The sequence below is a fragment of the Megalobrama amblycephala genome, linkage group LG17 (genome assembly GCF_018812025.1).
Source record: "Megalobrama amblycephala isolate DHTTF-2021 linkage group LG17, ASM1881202v1, whole genome shotgun sequence".
NCBI lineage: Eukaryota > Metazoa > Chordata > Actinopteri > Cypriniformes > Xenocyprididae > Megalobrama > Megalobrama amblycephala.
In genome coordinates, this window is record NC_063060.1 from 11,082,332 (window position 1) to 11,108,256 (window position 25,925).

Here is a 25,925-nt window from a genome sequence, read left to right on the forward strand (position 1 = left end):
GTCTGTGGAAGGACAGACAGAATGCTTAGATTTCATCAAAAAGATCTTCATTTGAGTTCCGAAGATGAACGAAAGTCTTACAGTTTTGGAACGACATGAAGGGTGAGTAATTACAGAATTTTAATTTTTGGTGAACTATCCCTTTAACATATATCTCTATGTCAAGTGTTAAGAGACAAAATTTAGTAAACAGAAAACTACATTATTTTTATTAACTACATAACACTATAATAGGAGCTCAGAACACATTTTGAACTATATACCATTAGCCTGAATAAAAAAAGTAAGATACGTCCTCCACAGAGACAATAAATAGTGTAGCACGTGAAGTTCATGTGATTTATCACTGATTTTTACGTCAGCCGAGTATCGCTCTCGGGCACAGCAGGGTCAGGAGAGCAGCTGCTCTCTCCGGTCCTGTTCTTAATGGATCTGGCAGAGACGTTGATGGCAGTTGTAGTTCCCACAGTCTCAAGGCTTGATTTAGTTGGGGAAAAAAAATCCTCAAGCCACATTCTCCATCGTGGTAATGGAGAATTCAGCCCGTCTCGCTGCTTCTGCCCTGCTAACAAGCATAAAATAAATAGTGATAATAATGTGTGTAAGGCAGACAGAAAGAGGGGGAAAGTGGTAGCAGGTGCAGGTATACAGCCATGGGCATGAAGGTTGTTTGTGTGTGTGTATTTGTAAGGGGGTGGGAAGTGAGCTTCGGGTTACCCTGAGGCACAAGTGGGGGGAGAGAACAGGCTGTGTGTGTGTGTGTGTGTGTGTGTGTGTGTGTGTGTGTGTGTGTGTTATCAGGTGGAGAAAGGGGGTATGTTACCTCCAAAAAAAGCCACCAGTGTCTTCCACACGTGTGAGGGGAGAGTGGGAGAAATCTGGGCATCAGTTCATTATCAACGAACATGGGAAAAGGGGTGAGTGTGTCTTTCTGTGGTGCTTCATAAATTATTCTGTCTGTCCTTTTCTCTTGCTAGCTTTTTTTCTTTCTCTCACAGATTGTTGTAAGTGTCATGCACCCTTAAATAATGTATTGGTTTAGTATCACATGCATTTCTTATGAGTACAGAAAGATTATGTAGGAATATGTTTGTGTCTGATATGTGAATTAGAAAAAGGAGATGTAGGGTAAATGTCACAAAGAAATGTAGGGGTGATATGTCACAACAAAATCGAAAGAAAAAATAAAATGTATGAATTTGCATTAATAAAATAAAATAAATTATATAATAAATAATTAGTATTATTCACATTATGATCTTATTTTCAATTTCCTCCCCAAATCCGTATTACTGTAATGCAAAAAAGTATAATTCTTAATGTAGTAAAAAAAAAAAGTTGAAATCAGAAGGAATTAAATTCAGTAAAACAAATGATACCATGATGTTTACTTACAAGTATGCTCTACAAATGTACTTTTAATAACAATATAAAAAATATATAATAATAATAAATATTTAACATATTTAATTAAATAACAAATGTAATTTGTAATTTAATAAATATAATATAATAAAAAATGCTCGTCACACTGCTGTAAAGAGAATGAAAGCTGTGATTTGAGGAAGGAGAATGAGTTTATAAGTGTCATAAAAATGTCACAATGCAAAAATTTTAATGGTTCTGAAAATAGGTTTGTTTTCTATATAATTTTTTTTTTCTAAATTTGTGGTGAAAAATATGACCTGACATTTCTTGACAGTTTTCGTGAGATTCGCTGTGGAAGCTGCATCTAATTTATAATGTTTGTGAAATAATAAGGTTTGTGATATCTGAAATGCGTGTGATTATCTGAACATTATTTTACTGATGTGATGCTGTCTTTAAGCTGTTTTTGCTCATAATGAGGTTGAGAGTTATAAAGGATTATGCTGGTTTACTTTTGATTGGTATTATTATGAATTAATTCAGAAACGAGGTCAGAGTTAAGGTGTAATGAATGATCTTCTGTCTGTTCCACATACTGATCTGTCTGTACAAGTGTCAGGCACTCACACACATACAGTCACAGCTGAGTGAGAGTGACAGGACCAGGTGATTTCCATGACACCGTGTTCCTAGTGTGTCAGCACACAGCACACATTTCCTGCCAAAGACGAGCACACAGTACATTAGATGAACTGACATGCTCAAGCACACTCACGTGTTTGATAACACTGTCAAAGACCTGTCGTAGTTTCATATAGTTTGTCGTATGTAGGTTTAAAGACGTAACTGTGACTGGGTTTATACAGAGCAAGAGTTTAGGGTAAAAATGATGGTTCATTTATGAATGTTCAGCTGACTAATTAACAAATATGTGCCAGCATGATGTGAATACCCTTAGGAAAGAAAATTCTCTAATGAAATCACTTATTTATAGTGTACTTGTTTCCATTAGATAGCAATATGTATACATTATTTCTTAATTGGTATTTCTTCACTAAATGTGTGTGCATATCCAGTGTTGGGTGTAATTAATATAATTGCTGTAATTTAATTATTTCTCCCTTGAAAAAGTACAGTAATTAATTACTGTTAATTTTTTCTGTAATTTAATTAGTTACTTCTTATGTAATTGCATAAAGTATTAGTTCACTTTAAAATGAAAATGACCCCAAACTTTACTCACCCTCAAGCCATCCTAGATGTATATGACTTTCTTCTTTCTGATGAACACAATCAGCATTATATTAATAAATATCCTGACGCATCCAAGCTTTATAATGGCAGTGAATTGGACCAATGAGTATGAAGCTCAAGAAAGTGCATCCATCGGCTCCCGGGGTTAATAAAGGCCTTCTGAAGCAAAGCGATGTGTTTGTGTTGATGAATGAACAGAACATGTAGCCTCCCGTCCAATAAATCACAATAATCTTTGTGATTTGTTACTTTTGATATGAAGCAAAGTCTCAGATTTCAAATCACGTCCATCTTATTATGAAATTAAAAAATAAATACAGTTTTGGCGCTGTTAAATGTGGCGAGTTAAAGGGTTAGTTAACCCAAAAATGAAAATTCTGTCATTTATTACTCACCCTCATGCCGTTCCACACCCGTAAGACCTTCGTTAATCTTTGGAACACAAATTAAGATATTTTAGTTGAAATCCGATGGCTCCGTGAGGCCTCCATAGGGAGCAATGACATTTCCTCTCTCAAGATCCATTAATGTACTAAAAACATATTTAAATCAGTTCATGTGAGTACAGTGGTTCAATATTAATATTATAAAGTGACGAGAATATTTTTGGAGCGCCAAAAAAACAAAACAAAATAACGACTTATTTAGTGATGGCCGATTTCGAAACACTGCTTCAGGAAGATTCGGAGCATTATGAATCAGTGTATCGAATCTGCTGTTCGGAGCGCCAAAGTCACGTGATTTCAGCCGTTGGCAGTTTGACACGCGATCTGAATCATGATTCGATACACTGATTCATAACGCTCCGAATCTTCCTGAAGCAGTGTTTTGAAATCGGCCATCACGAAATAAGTTGTTATTTTGTTTTATTTTGGCGCTCCAAAAATATTCTCGTCGCTTTATAATATTAATATTGAATCACTGTACTCACATGAACCGATTTAAATATGTTTTTAGTACCTTTATGGATCTTGAGAGAGGAAGTGTCATTGCTCCCTATGGAGGCTTCACGGAGCCATCGGATTTCAACTAAAATATGTTAATTTGTGTTCCAAAGATTAACGGGTGTGGAACGGCATGAGGGTAAGTAATAAATGACAGAATTTTCATTTTTGGGTGAACTAACCCTTTAAAGAGAAGCGGCAGCACGGAGCACATGTGAACTTATCCTCTCCGCTTTAATACCAGTTACAGCGTGAAATAAACATGAATAAACATCTGAAGGTATGTTAAAAGATACAGTACAACTTGCTCCGAAAACCGAAATCCGTATCATGTCTCGTGTAATAGCTCAATCGGTGTTTCAACCTCGGAAAGAGGTCAATAAAACAGCTTGTAAACAATGTCACGTAACGTCACATTTACCTCAGAAAAACATATTCAGTGACCATAAACTCATTAGTCAGCTAGAAAAATGAACTCTAGAAAGCATTCTGATAAATATAGCTATGCACCGTTAGCCTACATATTCATTATAATTTATTAATGTTCTTCAATATTTATTGCATGTTTGAATAAATCCGTTATGACAGTCACAATTTAAATGTTTATATTTCAGAAAAACGAATTGGAGTAGAAATATGATTATGTAGCCTAATTGTAAACCTTATTTGTTATTAAAAAACATTGAGTGTAATTTAAGTGTTTGTATATAGGTTCAATTTTAATCTTCAATATTATAGTAATGTAGTACCAACTGACTCCCATGTGTAGTTTATAGCATTAGTTGAGATTTTTTTTTCCTCTAGAAAATGTGCCATGCATCTGATATACATCCAAAAATAATCGACATCGAATCGAATCATAAGCATGTGAACAGAAATTGAATCGAATCATGAAAATTGTGTCAATACCCAACCCCAAAAATATCTAGCTTCCGCCACAACGCCTTCCATATTCAAGTAACTGTAACTGACGTCTAGTCAGTAGGCTAATGCTTTTTTCATAATTTGAATAAGTATAATTTGACGTAGCATAAGCGTTTTGAACTGTGAGAGTTTTACATTTTCTTCGTAAGTTGAATACGGAAGGCAGTCTGGCGTAAACTAGATATTAACTTTATAACTTGTTAAATATGGATATTTTTCTTACACAAATGCATCGCTTCGCATCAAAATTCAATGTTCCAACTAATGTTAAAATGTATGTTTTTAATGTAACCTTCTTCCTTTAAACACTTTAACACACTGGTCAGTTCATGAATAATTTATGCAATTGTATATTGTTTATTTGAAAGAAAAAGGCAGTTTCATGTCCTTGTATTGTTCAACTGGTTGACGCTGATATGGGATTTAGAAAGTAATTAGTAATAAGTAATCCAATACATTTTGGAGAGAGTAATTAGTACAGTAATCTAATTACACCGGTTAAGGTGTAATTAGTAGTTAGTAATTAATTTTGTTTAGAAAAACTTACCCAACACTGTATATGTAATGTATATGTAACCTTTGGGATTTGTAGGATTTTTAATGGTCTACATTTTTTGAAAGAAGTCTCTTATGCTTAACAAGGCAATATTTATTTGATCAAAAATACAGTAAAAAACAGTAATATTGTAAAATATTATTACAATTTGAATTAGCCTGCTTATTTTCTATGTTAATATATTTAAAAAAATAAAATTTATTCCTGTAATGACAAAGCTGAATTTACAGCATCATTACTTAAATCTTCAGTGTCACATGATCCTTCAGAAATCATTCTAATATGCTGATTTGATGCTCAAGAAACATTTCTTCTTATTATTATTATATTTATTAAATCTATTAATAAATCTATTAATCTATAAATCTATTTTTACATTTAAGGACTGATAAATGAATGAAGCATAACTGAGAAATCTCATAATCTATGAAAGTACTATAATTTATTCTCTGGGTAATATTCCTTTCCTTCCTCTCTCTCTCTCTGTGTCTCAGTACGGACATGAAAGCAGCCCTGAGGCTACTCCAATGGGAGGAAAGAGAAAGAAGAAAGATAAAGATTTAGATGAGCTGAAGAAAGAGGTGTCACTGGTAAGAAGTTATTATTTTGTATTCAGGCATACATGAAAAAAGGGAGAGAGAGTGTGAGCAAGCAGGTGAGAGACTATAAGAGAATAATTTAAAAATCAAACAATGAAATTGTTTCTAAAAGAATGTGATACATTTTGATGTTTCAACTAATTGGCAAACATGGAATGTTGTATTATATCTGATGCTCTTGTGCGTGTTTCTACAGGATGATCATAAGCTGTCTCTCGATGAGCTCAGCACTCGTTATGGAGTTGACCTTGCCAGAGTGAGTCATCTTAACTTTCACCCTCGACATTTGCAATAATGAATCGGATATTTTTCAGATCGTGATGACATTTTACCCACCGGCACATTGAAGCAGCATATCCACAACCAACTAAACAAGGCTTTGGATTATATAGCAAGATATTATTTAGTGATATCAATTGGGAAAAAACAGCTTTAGCTAAATAAATATAACATTTTGAGCCATTTTCTGAAATTTTAGATAGCATTTATCCAATTTCTGGAGTTTGCCTTTTGAACCAGCGTAGTTTTCTGGTTTAAGCTTGTCTTAGCTGATCTAGCAAGTATCCACACATTGTTTTCCTGTTTTCTGTGTAAGCGCCTTGAAAAGCTCACTTTAAATGTGCTGTATAACTAATTATTATATAAACTAGTTCACATGGACTGCATTTCACTTTAAAAGCATTATATGACTGCAGTTCCCAAAAGCATTGTAAGCCCAAGTAGATTGCAGAAACCAATTCTCTACAATTGACTTGGACGTACAATGCTTTTGGGAAAAGCTGCCCTGGTCTCTAAGCTTGACCTGCTGACATGTGCCTGAAACCACCATACTGGTGGCCACCTAAGTTAAAGGTGCTCTAAGCGATGTCACACGTTTTTAGGCCAAAACATTTTTTGTCACATACAGCAAACATCTCCTCACTATCCGCTAGCTGCCCTTCCCCTGAACACACTGTAAAAAACCGCGGTCTCTGTAGTCGCCGTAAGCTCCAAAAATGGCAATAAAAACAAACTGGTGCAGTCTGGACCACGAATCATAATAAACATGCTCCAGCCAATAACCGACAAGAATGATTTTAAATGCGCGTTCATGACCGTTTCAGGAAGCACGGAGGGGAGGGGAGGAGGAGGAGGAGGAGGGAGGGTCTAGCTAGCCTCTGTTTTGTTTGACAACACTTCGAACGTCAACAGGAAGTTACTCCACCCAGGATCGCTTAGAGCACCTTTAAGTAAACCAATTTACTGGTTTAAGCTGTATTTTTTAGTAGTGAGTTGCTGCAGGGAATCTTGAATAGAACTTTGTCTCTATCCCACCAGGGTCTGACCCATAAGAGAGCGATGGAAATTCTGGCCCGCGACGGTCCAAATGCACTGACCCCGCCGCCCACCACACCAGAGTGGGTGAAGTTCTGTAAGCAGCTGTTCGGCGGATTCTCCATCCTGCTCTGGATCGGTGCCATCCTCTGCTTTCTTGCCTACAGTATTCAGGCGGCCACCGAGGATGAGCCTGTCAATGACAATGTGAGTGCACTTAATATCCAGCCAATGGGAATAAGAGGGCTTATCCAACTTATTTTTAAATAGGCATGTGCAGCCATTTGTAAATCGGTTATGTCTGGCTTCTGGTGTCGTTCGCTTTCAGTTATTTTTTATCTGTATAAAACAGCTTGTTATGCTGCTTGATGTTGCAAACTAATGGTGCAGGTATGATGTCAGAATAATTCGCTGCTGATTCCTTCGAGATTTTCCTATGGGATTTCATAAGGGGGTTTTTCAATTCATGAGTAAAATAAAGCCTGGGGTAAACATGACTTGACAATACTTTGTTGTTTTGTTCTACATACACTGCACACACTCATACCCTAAGTTGTCTTATGTAGTTATTATAAAAAAACATAAATTTTTAAAAATAAACACAACTGCTTCAAAATTTGCTTTTTCGCTATGGGTGTTGTGTAATTTACATTGTACAACAAAATTTTACACACAAATCGAAAAACCCCATTACAAAACTCTATAGGAAAATCTCAAAGGAACCAGCAGCGAATTGGTCTTCTGGGTTCTGACATCAAACCTCCACCACTCTATTTCTTACCGTATTATTTGAATGTATTGTCGTAAGTAATTATAAACACACTGGTTTGTAGCGCGTTTTACCGTTTACTGCACTGTTTTTCTTCTAGTTATTTACCCACACTACAGTCAATTTACAGCTGGGAAAAAAAAAAAAAAACCTAAACAAATTTACATGGTAAAATACCGTTTTCCATTGAAACAGTAATATACCGTAAAAACAGGTAATTCTGGGTAATTTTATTTGTCGTTTTCGAGAAAGAAGCGTATAGGTTACTTTCTCGAAAACGACAAATAAAATGACCCAGAATTAATTGTTTTTATGGTATATTACTGTTTCAATGGAAAATCAAATTTTTTAACAGTAATTTTTTTTTTTTTTTTTTTTTTGCAGCAGCAGCAGCAACAGCATTTTTTTAGAGTGATATATAATGTATAATGAATCAGAAGTCTTGCACATTCACAAAAAATAGCTGACTTCCACGTTGCAAAATAAGGTGGATGAAGCAGCCAATAAGACTGAAAGTTGTTGTGAGAGGCATGGCCTGTTCCAGACACAGTGACTTTTGTTCCTGTAAGAGGCACATGTTTAAATCTGGTGCAGGTTTAAATCTGGGAATTTGTCTAAATGTTATTTAAGCTTATTGTTGGTGACACGCTATAGAGTAACATTTGTGTATTTCAAAACAATTCTTCAACTAGTTGGGAAATAATTAATATTTAAAAATTACACTTACACATTGCACAAATCCAAATGAAGCCTCATTATGAAAAGATGGTGGTAACACTTAATACAATTTTTAAAATAATATGATTCATAATAAGTAGTGAAAGTACCCATATTTATCTCTAATACCTGTGCAAGGTCCTTTTTTTTTTTTTTTTTTTTTTACAAATCTCTTCTAAGTTTTCTAAAATCCGTTTTTAAGCTGATTAAAACATGGAATCACAAAAATTAGTAAAATTGGCCTCACTCCACTAGAGGGGAATTAAAACCTGCAGTTTACATTTTTGGCGACTGAGGTGGATACATTGCTTTTAGCTCTGGTGTCCCATATCCAGTATGATGAATGAGTCCCAGTTTGTAGACTGAGCTCCCAGCTGCTTGTGGGACAGTTTAGGGTCAGCGATAAATGAAAATGTGACGTTAAGGGTCATTTAACTGTGTTTGCACTTTTACACCATGATTTTTGCACGTTTCCCATTCTAAACTGTTTTGTTTTAGGGTTATGAAAAGGTGTGTATATATTTAAAATGGTCTAACTGAGCTTTTTTTTTTTGCAGTGTTTAAGTCTATTGTTCATTTAAAGATGGTTAAAATATGGTAACTTTTGTTACTGGTGGGCATATCTCTATATTGAAACTCCCTAAGAAAGCTTTGCAAAGAGTGAGATGGTGACAGTTTTCATACATTGGTCACTAAAGTTGCCAAGTGCATTTCAGTAAAGACCCCAGACTCTAAAAAGTAATTCAGGCAACCTGTTACCACAACTTAAAACAAAATGCATGGTTGCGAGTTATAAATTCGAATTTATTGTTTTAATTAACCCTTTTAAGTTGCAAACATTGTGTTGACATAATAATGTTGATAATTACATCAACTTAATGTCATCTGTAATTTATAATAAAATGTCTATGTTAATTGGCTTTTTTTTTTAATTAGGTTGTAGTGACTTAATGAAATTTGGAAATTGGGCAATGGTTTTCTAGTTCCCATGCTTAGCATAGGACTAGATAAGGAAAATAAATGTTGAAATTAAGTGTTGATTTATTTGTTTTTAGTGAAGGCAAAGACCTGTTAGTGTTTAATGCTGTTATGTCTGACATTTAAAAGTGTTTCTGTAATAAAGTTTTGTACATTAGTATATACTTGAAGCTAAACACAACACTGACTCTATAAGCAATGTTATACATGTTAAATAAGTTATGTTAGCATGTGCTATGATAGCTGTTGATTTGAACTGAAATAAATAAGATTGTTCCAGGGCTACAACTCTGGTATTTGGAGCGACTTAATTATTTAGAGTAAGCAACTTTATTTATGTATTTAATTATTAAGTATCTCTAACTCAATGTAGCTTGTTGGTTGAACGCAAATTCACTCAAAGTTGTCATAATTCAAAAAAACTGATGCAAACTGAGCCAACACATTATTTTTTAGAGTGCAGAAATGGCAGCATAAATTTTACAAACTGAAAGATGTCAATAGCTCTTCATAATACTGTCTGCTTGTATACCAGTTGGTGTGTTTTTTTTTTTTTATCTATAGCATATGGAAAAAGAGTGGTAGAGTCTTGGCTTAAACATTATTGGTAATAGTTTTGAACCCCCTGACCCTTGACCTGTTTCCATCTCTCTATTGCAGCTGTATCTGGGTGTGGTTCTGTCTGCTGTGGTCATCATAACAGGCTGCTTCTCATATTATCAAGAAGCCAAAAGCTCCCGGATCATGGACTCTTTCAAAAACATGGTGCCTCAGGTCAGTGTGATAAGAGCAGGAGATTGCTTTGGATAAAAATGTCTGCAAAAAGAATGCATGTAAATGGAAATAATACCAAATCCCAAACGGAAACCATTATGAGCAATATTTTATATAATTTACATAAATCCATGTAAATCCCTTTTAACATTGAAAAGCTCAATGTATGATTTATATAAATGTATGTAAATCCTTCTTAACTTATGAAAGGAACCACATGCCATCCCGCCACCCCCTCTTTCAGAGTTTGCTTTGTTGGCATGTTGGTTACAATATTTCCACAGTTTATACAGTACAGGAATAGGCAATACAGGAAAAAAAAATATGAAGTAAAGCAAAGAAACATAGAGCAAATATAAAAGATAGGGCACAATAAGATTTTTTTTTCTTACTTTTGCAAAAGTTCTTTCTTGTTTTTACACAATCATTAAGCCAAATAACAAACTGAGACAAAAAAATTAATTAAATTTAGTAATTAAAAAGAAATTTTTTAAATTGAATGCAGTATAAAAGGTAAAATAAAAGAAAGCACAATAGACTAAAATGGTCATTTAAGTCAATATGGTAGAAAAACCACACATAGGTGCCCAAAACACACATACACACATGTTAGGTTTTTGTGAATTGTGGGGACTTTCCATAGGCGTAATGCATTTTACACTGAACAAACTGTACATTCTATCCCCCTACACTGCCCCTGCCCCTAAACCTACCCATCACAGGAAACATTTTGCATTTTTACATTTTTAAAAAAAACATCATTTAGTATGTTTATAAATCCATTTACATTGTGGGACTGGTCCCCACAATGTAGGTGATCTCAGGTTTGGTCCCCACAATGTAATATAAACACATGCACACACACACACACACACACACACACACACACACACACACACACACACACACACACACACACACACACATAAACGTCAATAATTGATAGTGTAAGTTGCATACAGTATTGCAAACTCTGTTCTGATATACTTGCTGCTAGCTACCTAAACAAATTGTTTTTCTGCATCATAATGTTTGAGGAACTTTGCAATTGACTTTCTTTCAGCAAGCTCTGGTGATCCGTGAAGGGGAGAAATTTCAGATTAATGCAGAGGAAGTGGTTCAGGGAGACCTGGTGGAGATCAAGGGTGGAGACAGAATCCCAGCAGACCTTCGTATCGTCTCTTCCAGTGGCTGCAAGGTAGAGAGAGGGCGAGTGATGTTAATGGAAATATCTCAGATCTCTTTGTTTATCAGTCTATAGCCTTAGTGAGAAGCCTGAGATCAGATTGAAAACATCATGTCTGCCTTTCTTAGGTGGATAACTCATCTCTAACTGGAGAGTCAGAACCTCAGACACGTTCTCCAGAGTTCACTCATGAAAACCCCCTAGAGACCAGAAACATCAGCTTCTTCTCCACCAACTGTGTTGAGGGTCAGATCTTCATTCATTATTTATTCATTCATACATCCATTCATTCATTCGCTAAAATTGTCATTATTGTGTTCGTTTGTTCATTTGTTTGTTTATTCATTTGCTCATAAATTTTTCATTACTTACTCATTTATTCATTCCTTTCTGCATTTATTCACTCAGGCATTATTATTTGATTTAATCACTTGTTCATTCAATTGTTTATTCCTCACACACATTCAATTTTTGATTATTTCATTACATTTTTGATTAATTAATTCAATCAACACTCCTTTTTCTTACTTTCACACATTACTTGGTTAATTTGTGTCTATGTTCAGGTACAGCCCACGGCATAGTGATCAATACAGGTGATCGTACAGTGATGGGCCGCATTGCGACTTTGGCGTCCGGTCTGGAGGTGGGTCAGACACCCATCAACATGGAGATCGAGCACTTCATTCAAATCATCACAGGCGTGGCCATCTTCCTGGGCGTGTCGTTCTTCATCCTGTCCCTCATTTTGGGCTACTCTTGGTTGGAAGCCGTCATCTTCCTTATTGGCATCATTGTTGCCAACGTCCCCGAGGGACTGCTGGCTACTGTCACGGTGAGCCACACATATTGTAACATTCATATGAACTGCCGTTCCAAGGTTTGGGGTCAGACATGTAAATGCTACAAAAGATTTCTATTTCAAACAAATGCTGTTCTTTTGATCTTTCTACTCATCAAAGAATCTTGGAAAAATGCATCACAGTTTTCCACAGAAATATTTAGAAGCACAGCTATTTTCAGCATGGATAAGAATAAGAAATGTTTCTTGAGCAGCAAATCAGCATATTAGAATGATTTCTGAAGGATCATAAGGCATAAAGACCATAAAACATTGTCATCTTGTAGACCTTCTCCTTTAACTCCATCCAATCTCTCTCAGGTTTGTTTGACTCTGACTGCTAAGCGTATGGCTCGCAAAAACTGTCTGGTGAAGAATCTAGAAGCCGTGGAGACTCTGGGTTCCACCTCCACCATCTGCTCGGATAAAACTGGAACCCTCACTCAGAACCGAATGACTGTAGCTCACATGTGGTTTGACAACCAGATCCACGAGGCTGACACCACCGAGGACCAATCAGGTTAGCGTGCTTTGAGGTCCACAGACCAAACAAGTGAACATTGTTAGGTGACATTGGGTCTAAAATAATGCTCCAAAATGACAAAAAACACCAAATTCATACAATTTATTTCAAGTCATTGTTCACTGAAAAACTTCGGCTCTAGCTTTTATTAGCATTTTTAATGAGAGTATGCTAGTGATTCCCAATTTGTGAACTAATCTTTTTTTTTTGAGTCAGATCTTGTCAATGAATCAGTTAATGTAGTTCATAAAACCAGTATGAATGATTAGTTCATGAATTGGACTGAGTTGGGTTCTAGAGTTCAAATTCCCAAATCAATCCAATTCAGCTCATTGGAGATGAAGAATTTCAGTGAATAACGACTACATATTCAGTATGTTCTTCACATAGATCTGTTGCCAATTTGATTTGACTGGTTGCGTCAGCACCCACAGCATATTCACTTTCAGTACAGGCAGAAAGAAATGTTTTTGATGAAAACTCGCCTGAGCGTAGGACACAATGTAAAAATCTTCATTTCTGATCACATTGTGTCCTTGAGCAAGGCACTTATAATAATGTACCATAATACGTTAAGCATAACGTCCCTGTAATTAGCATATGTATAGGTCACTTTAGATGAAAAGTATTTGCTAAATGGCAGTGTTTTTGATATCTTGAACATTTAAAGGGATAATTCTCCTCTTGATCTGTTCATATATCTGTTTGAGCACGCTTTAACAAATCTTTTCTTTCCCCTGTGTTTCTCTGTGTGTGTGTAGGTTCTTGCTTTGATAAAAGTTCTCCCACTTGGTTCTCTCTGTCTCGAGTGGCAGGGCTTTGTAACCGTGCTGTCTTCAAACCTGGACAAGAGGAAATTCCTGTGCGCAAGGTAACACATACACACATACACAAACATTCAATGGTGTCATAAAAAAAAAAAAAAATAATTAATACCTTTATTCAGCAAGGGTGCATTCAATTGAACAAACTGTAAAGACACAATAAAGACTTACAAAAGATTTCTACTATTTCTCAATATTACTGTTTTTACTGTATTTTTGATCAAATAAATGCAGTCTTGCTGAGTAAAGACTACTTTCAAAAACATAAAAAAAACTTAACATCCCCAAAGTTTTCAAAAATAGTGTACGTTGAAGATATTTCTGTGTAACACTTATATGCTAAACACAAATATTAATCCTAAATAAGATAAGGGATTGTGCTCTGTTGTTTGATTTTTGACAGTGAATTTCTCTGTTCGCAGAGGGACACAGCAGGTGACGCGTCAGAGTCTGCTCTGTTGAAGTGTGTCGAGCTCTCATCTGGGAGTGTTCAGACTCTCAGAGAGAACAACCGTAAAGTGTCAGAAATCCCATTCAACTCAACTAACAAATACCAGGTTCACCTACAGGAAACACACACCCAAAGCTGTAAAGATCATATAGAAACAAATCATGTCGATGTCATACAGCTATTGATTGAAGTAATAAATAATCCCCATCTCTCTCTCTCTCTCAGCTGTCTATTCACGAGATAGAGGAGAGTCCCACTGGACACCTGCTGGTGATGAAAGGAGCTCCAGAGAGGATTCTGGACAGGTAATCAATACCAGACATTGATACAGTGATACAAATAAGATGAATCAATAGCTGTGTTAATAATGAGACAACATAATTTTTATTGATTTATAATAGCGTAAATATTCATCATGAATCAATAGTTGCATTTAATATCTGTGATTATCGCAGTGTTGTTATAGTTAACCATTAAAACATCCTGCAAGTTCCATAGTTTAAAACATCCTCCTCGTTATAAACAAAGCATTTATTTGCAAGCTTCAAAAATGGCTCGTTTGGATATTGTGAGATTTGTGACATCACACGGGCAAATGTATTTGCATATGACTGCCTCCAGAGCAAGACGCTGACGAATATGAAATAGACACTGATATAGAATATAGAATAGACACTGATGAAGTTATACATCATCACACCATAGGCCCCGCCCACTGGCTTTCAGTCACTTATCGGCTGACATTTGCCTACACCAGATGCAAGCATCACAGTGTAATGTAAATGATTTAATAGTGCTTTATCTTTAAATTATGGATTTATATGGATAATTTTAACACTTACTTGCGTTCAATTCGCCTTATTCACCTCGAACGTTCTAAGGAGCTTGAGGGGTACACCTACCACTTCCGGGAATTCTCGCGTTGCGATTTCTTTTAGCGGCAATGGCGCGGCACTGCTGTGTTCCCCAGTGCTCGTCACACAGGAAAAAATCCAACAGAGGACAAACCTGTCACCGTTTTAAGGGACTACGTCAAGAGTGGATAAAAAATATCAGAAGGCATCCTGGTCACTGGCATAAAGTTGGTTTGACGTCAGACGTTTGATATTCGCAAATTTAAGGACTGCCTCTAAAGTTACATCCGACTTTGGTATGCACGATTCTAACTTCAATAACATTTGAAGGGAATAATTAACAGCCATAAAACCAGCTGTAAAGTGTTAATCTACATGTCAGCTATGATGCACACCTTTTATATTTTTAATATTTATTAAAATAAACTGTCAAATCATGTGTAAATATGGCTATTTTTCACTACTGTATATACGCTCATACATAAATATGCCATAATTTAATGCTCAATAACATTTGAACTTGGGTAAAGTTGGTTTTATATTCGCACATTCGGACTTCTGATAAATTCAGACTTTCCAATAAATGTGCAATAAATTAATGTTTGCGAATTTTAAGCAGCGACATGATATTGACAACCAACGATTGTCAACTTACAACATTTTTCACAGTCGATCAAAATAGGCAAGTATTGTTTTAATGGCATATTTACTTGTGAATGTCCAATGTAGTGTGATTAACAAGGCTATTGAATACGGATGTCCGAATGTGCGAATATAAAACCAACTTTACCCAAGTAACATTTGAAGGGAAGAATTAACAGCCATAAAACCAGCTGTAAAGTGTTCATCTACATGTCAGCTATGATGCACACCTTTTATATTTTTAATATTTATTAAAATAAACTCAAATCGTGTAAATATGGCTATTTTTCACTACTGTATATATGCTCATACATAAATATGCCATAGTTTAATGCTCAATAACATTTGAAGGGAAGAATTAACAGCCATAAAAACAACTGTAAAGTGTTCATCTACATGTCAGCTACGATGCACTTTATATTTTTAATATTTATTAAAATAAACAGTCAAATCATATGTAAAAATGGCAAGATTCGTAGTCCACAAAGTTTCCATTGCTGCTACTGATTGATAGTACTGTATTGGAGTCCAACTTCCGGGTTTGTGTACCCCTCAACGGCGTTCGAGTTTTCAAAATGGCCGCCAGGTGAATAAGGCAAATAGAGGGTATGCATAGACATCACTTTCCCACCGGAACGCTCTCCCTCAGCTGGACTGAGTGGCAAAAGAACCTGCTGCATGACTGGATTTGATAGGGGAAACTGCGAAAACACGAGTAAAACAACGAATACACTAAAGGCTGGACTCGAAAGTGTTCCTTATGACATGTCAAAGAAACCTAATCAATGGATATTGACATGCAGCCAGGAATCGTCTTTTCTGACATCTATATGTGCCTGATTTTGAAGCCGGGGAAATACACAAAGCAAATTGGCCTGTGAATGCTTTATATAAATACAATATATGTAGGTCTAAACCGGAGTGATCACTTATATCAATTTTATATATTTCATCATATCATCCAGCCCTAAAACTTGTATAGTTTTTGTTAGTGTTTATTTAAAAACACACAATTATGCAGAATATAAGATGATAAATATTTAATTGATGAGTTGTCAACACAATATATAACAATACAATATAAAGGGTATGATTTTACCCCAAAATCCAACATTTTGACACAAAATGATAACTGCAAAACATGTTTCTCTACCTGGAGTCCAGCTGTTTCTGTGAACTGCAGTGACCTATTTGCTTCTTTTTTTCTGTAGCTTTCAGCAGTCTGTAAAAAAATACCTCAGATTTTGTGTCAAAGCTATTTGTACAGTCTTTCCCATTTTGGAAGTGTTTTGTGTGTTTTTCGCAGCATTCACACTGAAAACCAATACTGCCACTCGGTCTTTTGCCGCTATATAAAAAAAAAAATAAATTTGAAATTTGACTCAGTTGGCGTAACCACGGTGACAACGGTCGACGGTGACGTCAGTGCATACCCTCTATAGCGAGTGGGCATTGATACTACATTTGACTTCAGCCAATCACAACAGTAGCCTTTTACTGACAAGACTTATAAATTTATAATTTCAGAGATAGGGTCAAAATAAAGATAGAAAATAATAGTATATTTGTTGTTGTTGTTATTTTTCGTTTTGTGCAAAAACTTTATTAACATTATAAGTTAACCTCATGGAACATATAAAATAACATATATAAATATAAAATAATTAATAAAACAAAATAGAAATATTTATATAAATGTAAGTTGTAATGTAATGTTTATCGGAGTGTAATGTATAATGTGTGAAATTTTGTGATTGTATTGTGTGCATCGTGTATGTTGCTGTTTATTGGATGTTGATTTCAGACTTGTCTGACAATAAAGTATCATATCATATATCATATCATATATCATGACCCCTTTAAAAATAATTTTCATTGATTTTTACTGTATTTATTGATGATACATCATAAAACTTATTTTTGACTTCTAGCTGCTATTATTGTTGATCCATCAAAATTCCATAGCTGTGATTAATATCTGTGATTATTGACAGTCATTTTCATCTTTAATCAATAGCTGTGAATATTGGTTGATTGTTCATCCAGGTGCAGTTCCATAATGATCAACGGACTGGAACTCCCAATGGACGATGACTGGAGGGATGCTTTTCAGGGAGCGTATATGGAGCTGGGCGGACTAGGCGAGAGAGTTTTGGGCAAGTCCTCAACTTCCTTCCTTAACTTCTTTCCTTAATTTCCTTCCTTAACTTCCTTCCTTCCTTTTCCCTTCCTTCCTTCCTTCCTGTTTTAATTCTCTACCCTCTCTCTCCTTCAGGGTTCTGCCACCTGTTCCTCTCTCCCTCACAGTTTCCGAGGGGCTTTGCATTTGATAGTGAAGATGTGAATTTCCCAGTCAACCAGCTCTGTTTCCTTGGATTAATCTCCATGATCGATCCGCCCCGAGCCGCTGTGCCAGATGCAGTGGGCAAATGCCGCTCTGCTGGCATTAAGGTATCTATTTTTAGGTTCCATTCTTTCATCTACAGCGTTTTGTGTCCAAGATCAAAAGTGACCGAAATCCATTTTTACAGGTTATCATGGTAACGGGTGACCATCCTATAACTGCCAAAGCCATTGCTAAAGGTGTCGGCATCATCTCTGAGGGCAACGAGACTGTGGAGGATATCGCTGAAAGACTTAATATACCACTGAGCCAAGTCAATCCACGGTTTGTGTGTTGAGTGTTTGTTTGAGAGTCTGGGTGCATATGTGTGTGTAAACTAAATCTGAATGGGTTTTTATCTGCTTATATTGCTTCTTCACAGATAACGAAAATGGGCAGTGTTCTGTGTGTGTGTGTGTGTGTGTGTGCATTTCAGAGACGCTAAGGCCTGTGTGATTCATGGTTCAGACTTGAAGGACATGAGCGCTGAGTACCTGGATGATATTCTGAGGAACCACACAGAGATTGTGTTTGCTCGCACTTCACCTCAACAAAAACTCATCATCGTAGAGGGCTGCCAGAGACAGGTGTGTGTGTGTGAATGTTAAAATATCACATACTAGAGGTCCTACACAACAAATCTCACCAAATGCAAGCTAGACCGAAATATCAGACCTCTGAATGTTTTATATTTACATTACATTAATCTTAACAGATACTTCTTAAAGGTGCCGCCTGAAATTTTTTAATCCTTTAACTTTAGTGTACACTTAAAGGATTAGTTAACTTTAAAATTAAAATTTCCTGATAATTTACTCACCCCCATGTCATCCAAGATGTTCATGTCTTTCTTTCTTCAGTCAAAAAGAAATTAAGGTTTTTGATGAAAACATTCCAGGATTTTTCTCCATATAGTGGACTTCAATGGCCTCCAAACGGTCAAAATTACAGTTTCAGTGCAGCTTCAAAGGGCTTTAAACAATCCCAGACGAGGAATAAGGGTCTTATCTGGCAAAACGATCTGTCATTTTCTAAAAAAAAAAAATTACATTTTATACATTTTAATCATAAATATTCATCTTGAACTAGCTCTCTTCTTCTTCTCTATTTGAATTCCAGCAGTGTAGACACTGCTAAGTGTATTACTGCCCTCCACAGGTCAAAGTTTGAACTAAATTGTCATATACAATATACTAGTGCAAGTATATAACAATTAGTTCAAACTTTGACCTGTGGAGGGCAGTAATACACTTAGCAGTATTACTGAAGCTTTGAAGCTGCACTGAAACTGTAATTTTGACCTTCAACCGTGCCCACTGAAGTCCACTATATGGAGAAAAATCCTGGAATGTTTTCATCAAAAACCTTAATTTCTTTTTGACTGAAGAAAGAAAGACATGGACATCTTGGATGACATGAGAGTGAGTAAATTATCAGGAAATTTTAATTTGAAAGTGAACTAATCCTTGAATATCTTCATTCAGACTGGCTGACGGACTTTTTGACACCAACTCTGATTGGCTGACTGGTATTTTTCTCTGATTCTGATTGGCTGGCTCTGGCTGCAGGGTGCTATAGTGGCTGTGACAGGTGATGGGGTGAATGACTCTCCTGCTCTGAAGAAGGCTGACATTGGTGTTGCCATGGGAATCTCGGGCTCAGACGTTTCCAAGCAAGCGGCTGACATGATCCTGCTGGACGACAACTTTGCCTCAATTGTTACGGGAGTGGAAGAGGGTAAGAAAGAAGGAGTATTAAGCATTAGTATCTCTAATGTTTTGAATTTCAGAAGTGCTTTATTGGCCTGACTGTTTTACACAATCATTAATGTAAAAATTAAATTAATTATTAAATTAAATCAAAACTGTTTTAGGTCGTCTTATCTTTGATAACCTGAAGAAGTCAATCGCTTACACGCTGACCAGTAACATCCCGGAGATCACACCCTTCCTGCTTTTCATCATCGCCAGTGTGCCTCTGCCCCTGGGCACTGTCACCATCCTCTGCATTGACCTTGGCACTGACATGGTGAGATATGCACACTCACACATGTGTGCATTCATTCAGTCTTACTTCCAATTCCTGTCAAGTGTGATACTAACCTGAGGCACCAGACCATCTCAAACACGCACACACACACACACACACACACACACACACACACACACGAGCATCTTTGTCATTACTGTCATAATTTTCTCTCTCTCTCTCTCTCTCTCTCTCTCTTTCTCAGGTCCCTGCAATCTCTCTAGCTTACGAATCTGCAGAGAGTGACATTATGAAGCGTCAGCCCCGAAACCCCAAAACTGACAATCTGGTGAATGAGAGACTCATCAGCATGGCTTATGGACAAATCGGTCAGCCTCAAGTGCACTTGCACACAGATATCAGCAAACGCACACACATGGCCTTTATAAATCAATTATTGTAAACTTTGTAGTCTGTGAAGAATATATTTGTGCAAACAAATGAACCTCAGATGTGATCATGCACCTATTATTTGATGTGTCACTGGGCTCACTTTGTGCCCTAGGCAAGATAAGACAGACCAAATAAAAGTACTTAATTTTATGTGTAATATAGGATATTGTCGTTTTAGTGTAGTTTCTTCTTTGTAGTAGGTGCGAGCATATTTTTACCCTCAATAATCAACTTATTTCTTTAAAGAAATAAATAGTTTTTGCATCATTAGTGTCATTGAAAAACCACTTTTGAAATCTGAGGGGGGTGAATGTGCCTCATTCTTCTGATTAATATTGTGAATAAAATACCTTTTCTTGCTCTGCGGGGATAAAAGTAATTACATGCATTTGTGTACTTGTGTTTATCTGTTTATCTTTTGTGTGTGTTTAGGTATGATACAGGCACTGGGAGGATTCTTCACCTATTTTGTGATCATGGCTGAGAACGGTTTTCTGCCTAGAACACTGCTGGGAATCCGACTGGATTGGGATGATCGTGCAGTTAATGACCTGGAGGACACCTATGGACAGCAATGGGTGAACGCAGATTTTTAACAGATATTAATACAGATTTTTAAAATGTTTTTGAAAGAAATCTCTTCTTCTCACCAAGGTTGCATTCCTGTGATGGCAAAGCTGAATTTTCAGCATTACTCCAGTCTTCAGTGTCACATGATCCTTCAGAAATCATTCTAATATGCTGATTTAAAAGTATTAATTTATTCTTTAAAAATATTAATTTCTTTAAAATATACATTAAAAAAATAAAACAATCACACAGGTTTATGTGATTAAAGGATTAGATCACTTTTAAATAAACTTTTGCTGATAATTTACTCACCCCCATGTCATCCAAGATGTGCATGTCTTTCTTTCTTCAGTCGAAAAGAAATAAAGATTTTTGATTAAAACATTCCAGGATTTTTCTCCTAATAATGGACTTCAATGGGTACCAAACGGTTCAAGGTCCAAATGACAGTTTCAGTGCTGCTTCGAAGGGCTTTAGACTATACCAGACGATGAATAAGTGACTCTAGTGAAACGATCGGTCATTTAAAAAAAAATAATAATAAAAAGTTTAAGTTTTAAAAGCACAAATGTGTGTTCGTGACGTCACATAATACTCAATTACGTTGAAAAGGTCACGCTTGATGTAGGTGGAAGTACCGTTTACAAGTTGAACGTGCAAATACTAAGTCAAACGCCTTTACAAAAAAGGTAAAACAACTAATGATTCATCCATACTGTGTTGTCAGTGCCATTAGACTGTCACACCCTTCTCCATCAGAACAAAAACACCTCTAAAGGGGGTCGCACACCGGACGCGAAGCTCGGCGCCGCGTCTCTGGTGTCTCACACCAGCCGCGCACATTATATACGCGCGAGCTCAATTTTGAATCGACTCCTGATAGAAGAGCTGCACAATGGGAGTGTTTTACATCAACAGGGAAACGTTACATATGCCTATGCTTTAATATTTCGCACTGAGGTTAGTGTACATGGAAAAATGGCACAACAAAGCAAAAGGAAAGAAAAGGCTACGTTTATTATACATTTTTAGACTTTATTCAAGCTGTTAAACTAAAAGTGTATCTTGCAGCACAGGGTGAAGTCAGTATGTACATTAACGACGATTTGAGAGAAATATAATATACATTTAATGTAAAACAATGTACATGGTGCTCTGTGGCGTGGCAGGATTTTGAACAACTTCCTGAGTCGTAGCTAGGCGCCGCGGACAGGCGCTGAATGCCGCCGCCGGTGTGCGTACACTCATAGAAAACAATGCGTTCGAATTTTAAAGATGTGGCGCAGCGTGGTGCGGTGCTGATCTTCGCGTCCGGTGTGCGAGCCCCTTAAAACGCTTTTGCTCATTAATGGTGGAAATCCATTTTGTCCGGTAATGCAGCGAGATGGGAACAGGGACTCACCGACTGATTCTAATGGCGGGATTGAAATGGTCCAGTTGTGGCAGCATTGAGATTCTTCCTCTGTTGGCAATGGTTGGCATTTGCCACATGTGCACCACCAAGTCTCGTTAGATCTTCCTCTGCCCGATGCTTGAGAGGTGTGTGTCGCCGCAATAGTCTCTTCCATCTGCCTAATTTCTTCCTCTGTGTATTCCGGTTTAAAAGGGTAGGGCAGGGCGAGAAACTCCTCGAAGTTCAAAATCATCCAACATTGTTGTTTTACCTTTTTTTTTGTAAACGCCGTTTGACTTAGTATTTGCACGTTCAACTTGTAAACACCGACTCTGTAATTCCGCCTACGTCAAGCGTGACCTTTTCAACGTAATTGCGTATTACGTGACGTGACTGACGTCACGAACGTGCATCACAGAATAGAGCAAGGTGAGAATTTGTGCTTGTAAAACTTAAACTTTTTTATTTTATTTTTTTTAATGACCAATCGTTTCGCTAGATAAGACCCTTATTCATCGTCTGGTATCGTTTAAAGCCATTTGGACCTTGAACAGTTTGGTGCCCATTGAAGTCCATTATATGGAGAAAAATCCTGGAATGTTTTCATCAAAAACCTTAATTTCTTTTCAATTGAAGAAAGAAAGACATGAACATATTGGATGACATGGGGGTGAGTAAATTATCAGCAAAAGTTTATTTAAAAGTGAACTAATCCTTTAAGTGCAATTAATCATGCAGTTAATTTTGATACATTTGTATAAAATAAAATAAATTTACACACCAAATTCCTAAATTAATGTAAAAACAACATAAAGGAAGAATCTTTTAAAGGATTAGTTCACTTCAGAATTAAAATTTCCCGATAATTTACTCACCCCCATGTCATCCAAGATGTCCATGTCTTTCTTTCTTCAGTCAAAAAGAAATTAAGGTTTTTGAGGAAAACATTCCAGGATTTTTCTCCATACAGTGGACTTCAACAGGGTTCAACAGGCTGAAGGTCCAGATTGCAGTTTCAGTGCAGCTTCAAAGGGCTCTACACGATCTTAGCCGAGGAATAATAATAAAAAAAAATTATATACTTTTAACCACAAATTTTTCTTGTGTCTTGTGAAATCCTTTTTAATTTGTGATAATTTTGCATTGATAAGGGACAACACAAACTACAAAAACATATTTTATTATATAAACAGTTTATACATAGAAAAAAAATTAATTTTCGATTCATCAAAATATCCACCATTAGCAGCTATCTGACCTAAACTGGGTTCTAATTGGTTCATTGTATTCTAAACTTAATTGGCAATCAATTGTTGAAGATATTAAGGTGTGCTGACCCAAAGATCTTTTACAAACCTGGGCCAAGTTTAAACCAGTAACCAGGCATCACAGCTGGCAAAGGGGCATGTCTGACTTTGACATGTATATATTGCCATTATTATGTAATCAAAATGAAAATTATTATTGCTGGTCTTCAGTGATAAAGTCAAGTTACTTTAATGTATTTGCACCAAAAAAATGATAAGTATTTATGGATATCGTCCAAAACCACACTTTGCCAGGGGTGTTTCCAAACTTTTGGAGGGCAGTGTATATATATTGGACCTTCAACCCGTTGAACCCTGTTGAAGTCCACTATATAGTGAAAAATGCTAGAAGGTTTTCCTCAAAAACCATAATTTCTTTTCGACTGAAGAAAGCAATACATGAACATCTTGGATGACATGGGGGTGAGCAAATTATCAAGAAATTTTAATTCTGAAGTGAACCAATCCTTTAAATAATAATAGTTTAATGGCATAATTTACCATTAAAATATTTAATTTGTAAGCCATAGTTTTTAACATATAACAAGCCTAAATTATTGCAAATTATTGGACTTTTTTATATTATTTTAATAACAACAATTACAGAACATGATGAATCATATAAAATAAAAGTGCAGAATGTTTACACGTGTTATATTTAAAATGTATTTCATCATGTATCTATTTAAATATGTATGTTTCAGACTTATGAGCAGCGTAAGGTCATCGAATTCACCTGTCACACCTCGTTCTTCGTCAGCATAGTCGTGGTGCAGTGGGCTGACCTCGTCATCTGCAAGACGCGCAGAAACTCCGTCTTCCAACAGGGAATGAAGTCAGTGTGTGTGTGTGTGTGTGAGTGAGTGCATTTAGGGGTGTGATATTTGCATACATCTCTGTTAAATGCTATCCTCCGACCTGTGCTCTTATAGGAATAGGATTCTCATTTTCGGATTGTTTGCTGAGACGGCTCTAGCGGCCTTCCTGTCCTACTGCCCCGGTATGGACATTGCCCTGAGGATGTACCCACTCAAGTAAGGGACACACACACACACACTTCTACTCCATAGAAGAGCTTTTTTTTTTTTGCTCCTCCTTTCCTCACCTTTTCTTTTCTCCTTTTCCTATTTCTTTTGCAGGATTATGTGGTGGTTCTGTGCTTTCCCGTACAGTCTGCTAATCTTTGTGTATGATGAGATCCGTAAATTAATCCTGCGCAGGAATCCGGGAGGTGAGCACCGATGTTTACAAAGAACATTTCTGAGAACTTTCATAATAACCCACATTTGTAACCCAAATTTGTTCTCAAGTGAATGCACTATTTCTATACTTTGTCGTCTCCTTGTTTAAATTATGTATTCTGTAGGAATACTAGGCAAATAAAAACTCTATTTATGAATAAAACCTTACTACTTAAACTGATAAATATTACATATGGTGCAGCGAATGTTTGCCAATATTACTATTTAAATTCAAGGTTCAAGAAATAATAATGCAGTATTACAGAGAATCTGTTGAGCCTAGTAATTGAATCTTTGTGAATAGAGCTTTATTCTGCTTTTTTTTTAAACTCAGTTAATTAATTTAGCTCTTTCTGTCTTTTATTTTTAGGCTGGGTGGAAAAAGAGACCTACTATTAACAGGAATATGCAATCTTTGTGCATGACTGTTGGTGTGTCTGTGTGTAAAAGATATAAAGAAAGGTAATGAGACAAATGAAGAATCAGACAATCATGTGACATTTATCATGTAAGACTGAATGTGTGTGTCTGTGTGTGCATATGTGGGTGTGTGTACATGCACTTGGCATAATCTGTTTACATGATGTATCCTGAATACTGTATCATTAACCTCAATAATTTGATGATTTAATAGCCAGCTAGGGTTCAGGATCATTAAATTTCTACTGAATTGATTTTTTGCTGTGAATTTATAACTTTTAGGCTGGTTATAGGCTTTCTTTTTAGAGTTAATTTTCTTTGCTTTCACTTGTGTTTGAAATATAGTACATACATGATTCAAATACTTCATTTAATGTACTAACTTCATGATTTTGTTGGTGCTAATTTAATGCAAATGTATTAGAATTGTACTATAATACTGCTTTAATTATACTTCTGTGATTCTATTTAAATACTTGTAAGAAATATTAAAAAAATACAATTCGACAAAAAGTTGTGTGAATATCTGTAGGTGTTTGACTTTTGTTTTGTAATATAATTCACTGTGCAACTCGAACATGAAATAAAAAATCTAAATGGTTGAATAAAACTTTATTCTTGACTATTATTATTAAAACCTTTTATAAATATAAACGAGAATGCAAATTAAAG

General features: G+C 36.1%; 1 protein-coding gene across 2 annotated transcripts; it reads left to right on the plus strand.

Moving 5' to 3' along the window:
• Positions 1 to 763: 763 nt before the first annotated feature.
• atp1a2a (ATPase Na+/K+ transporting subunit alpha 2a) lies at positions 764 to 25,863 on the plus strand. 2 transcript variants are annotated; one of them, XM_048163090.1, is made up of 24 exons: positions 764 to 917; positions 5,541 to 5,636; positions 5,842 to 5,901; positions 6,963 to 7,166; positions 10,084 to 10,197; positions 11,261 to 11,395; positions 11,512 to 11,629; positions 11,950 to 12,218; positions 12,546 to 12,744; positions 13,509 to 13,618; positions 13,994 to 14,128; positions 14,248 to 14,327; positions 17,565 to 17,674; positions 17,794 to 17,969; positions 18,050 to 18,186; positions 18,338 to 18,488; positions 19,470 to 19,638; positions 19,775 to 19,929; positions 20,135 to 20,258; positions 20,755 to 20,900; positions 24,297 to 24,427; positions 24,525 to 24,626; positions 24,732 to 24,823; positions 25,204 to 25,863. In XM_048163090.1, exons 1-24 carry the CDS (start codon positions 906 to 908, stop codon positions 25,230 to 25,232), a joined length of 3,054 nt encoding a protein of 1,017 aa, XP_048019047.1. In that variant the 5' UTR covers positions 764 to 905; the 3' UTR covers positions 25,233 to 25,863. The 2 variants fall into 2 exon arrangements, with proteins under 2 accessions (XP_048019047.1, XP_048019048.1); XM_048163091.1 differs by lacking the exons at positions 764 to 917; positions 5,541 to 5,636; positions 5,842 to 5,901; ... (5 more) ...; positions 12,546 to 12,744; positions 13,509 to 13,618 and having other exon boundaries at positions 14,030 to 14,159.
• Positions 25,864 to 25,925: the final 62 nt, after the last annotated feature.

Bases quoted from the DNA above. Each gene is read 5' to 3' on its own strand.
- atp1a2a (XM_048163090.1), top strand. The intron at 5,637-5,841 runs GTAAGAAGTTAT...GTGTTTCTACAG, and splicing joins TGAAGAAAGAGGTGTCACTG to GATGATCATAAGCTGTCTCT. The intron at 19,930-20,134 runs GTGAGATATGCA...TCTCTTTCTCAG, and splicing joins TTGACCTTGGCACTGACATG to GTCCCTGCAATCTCTCTAGC.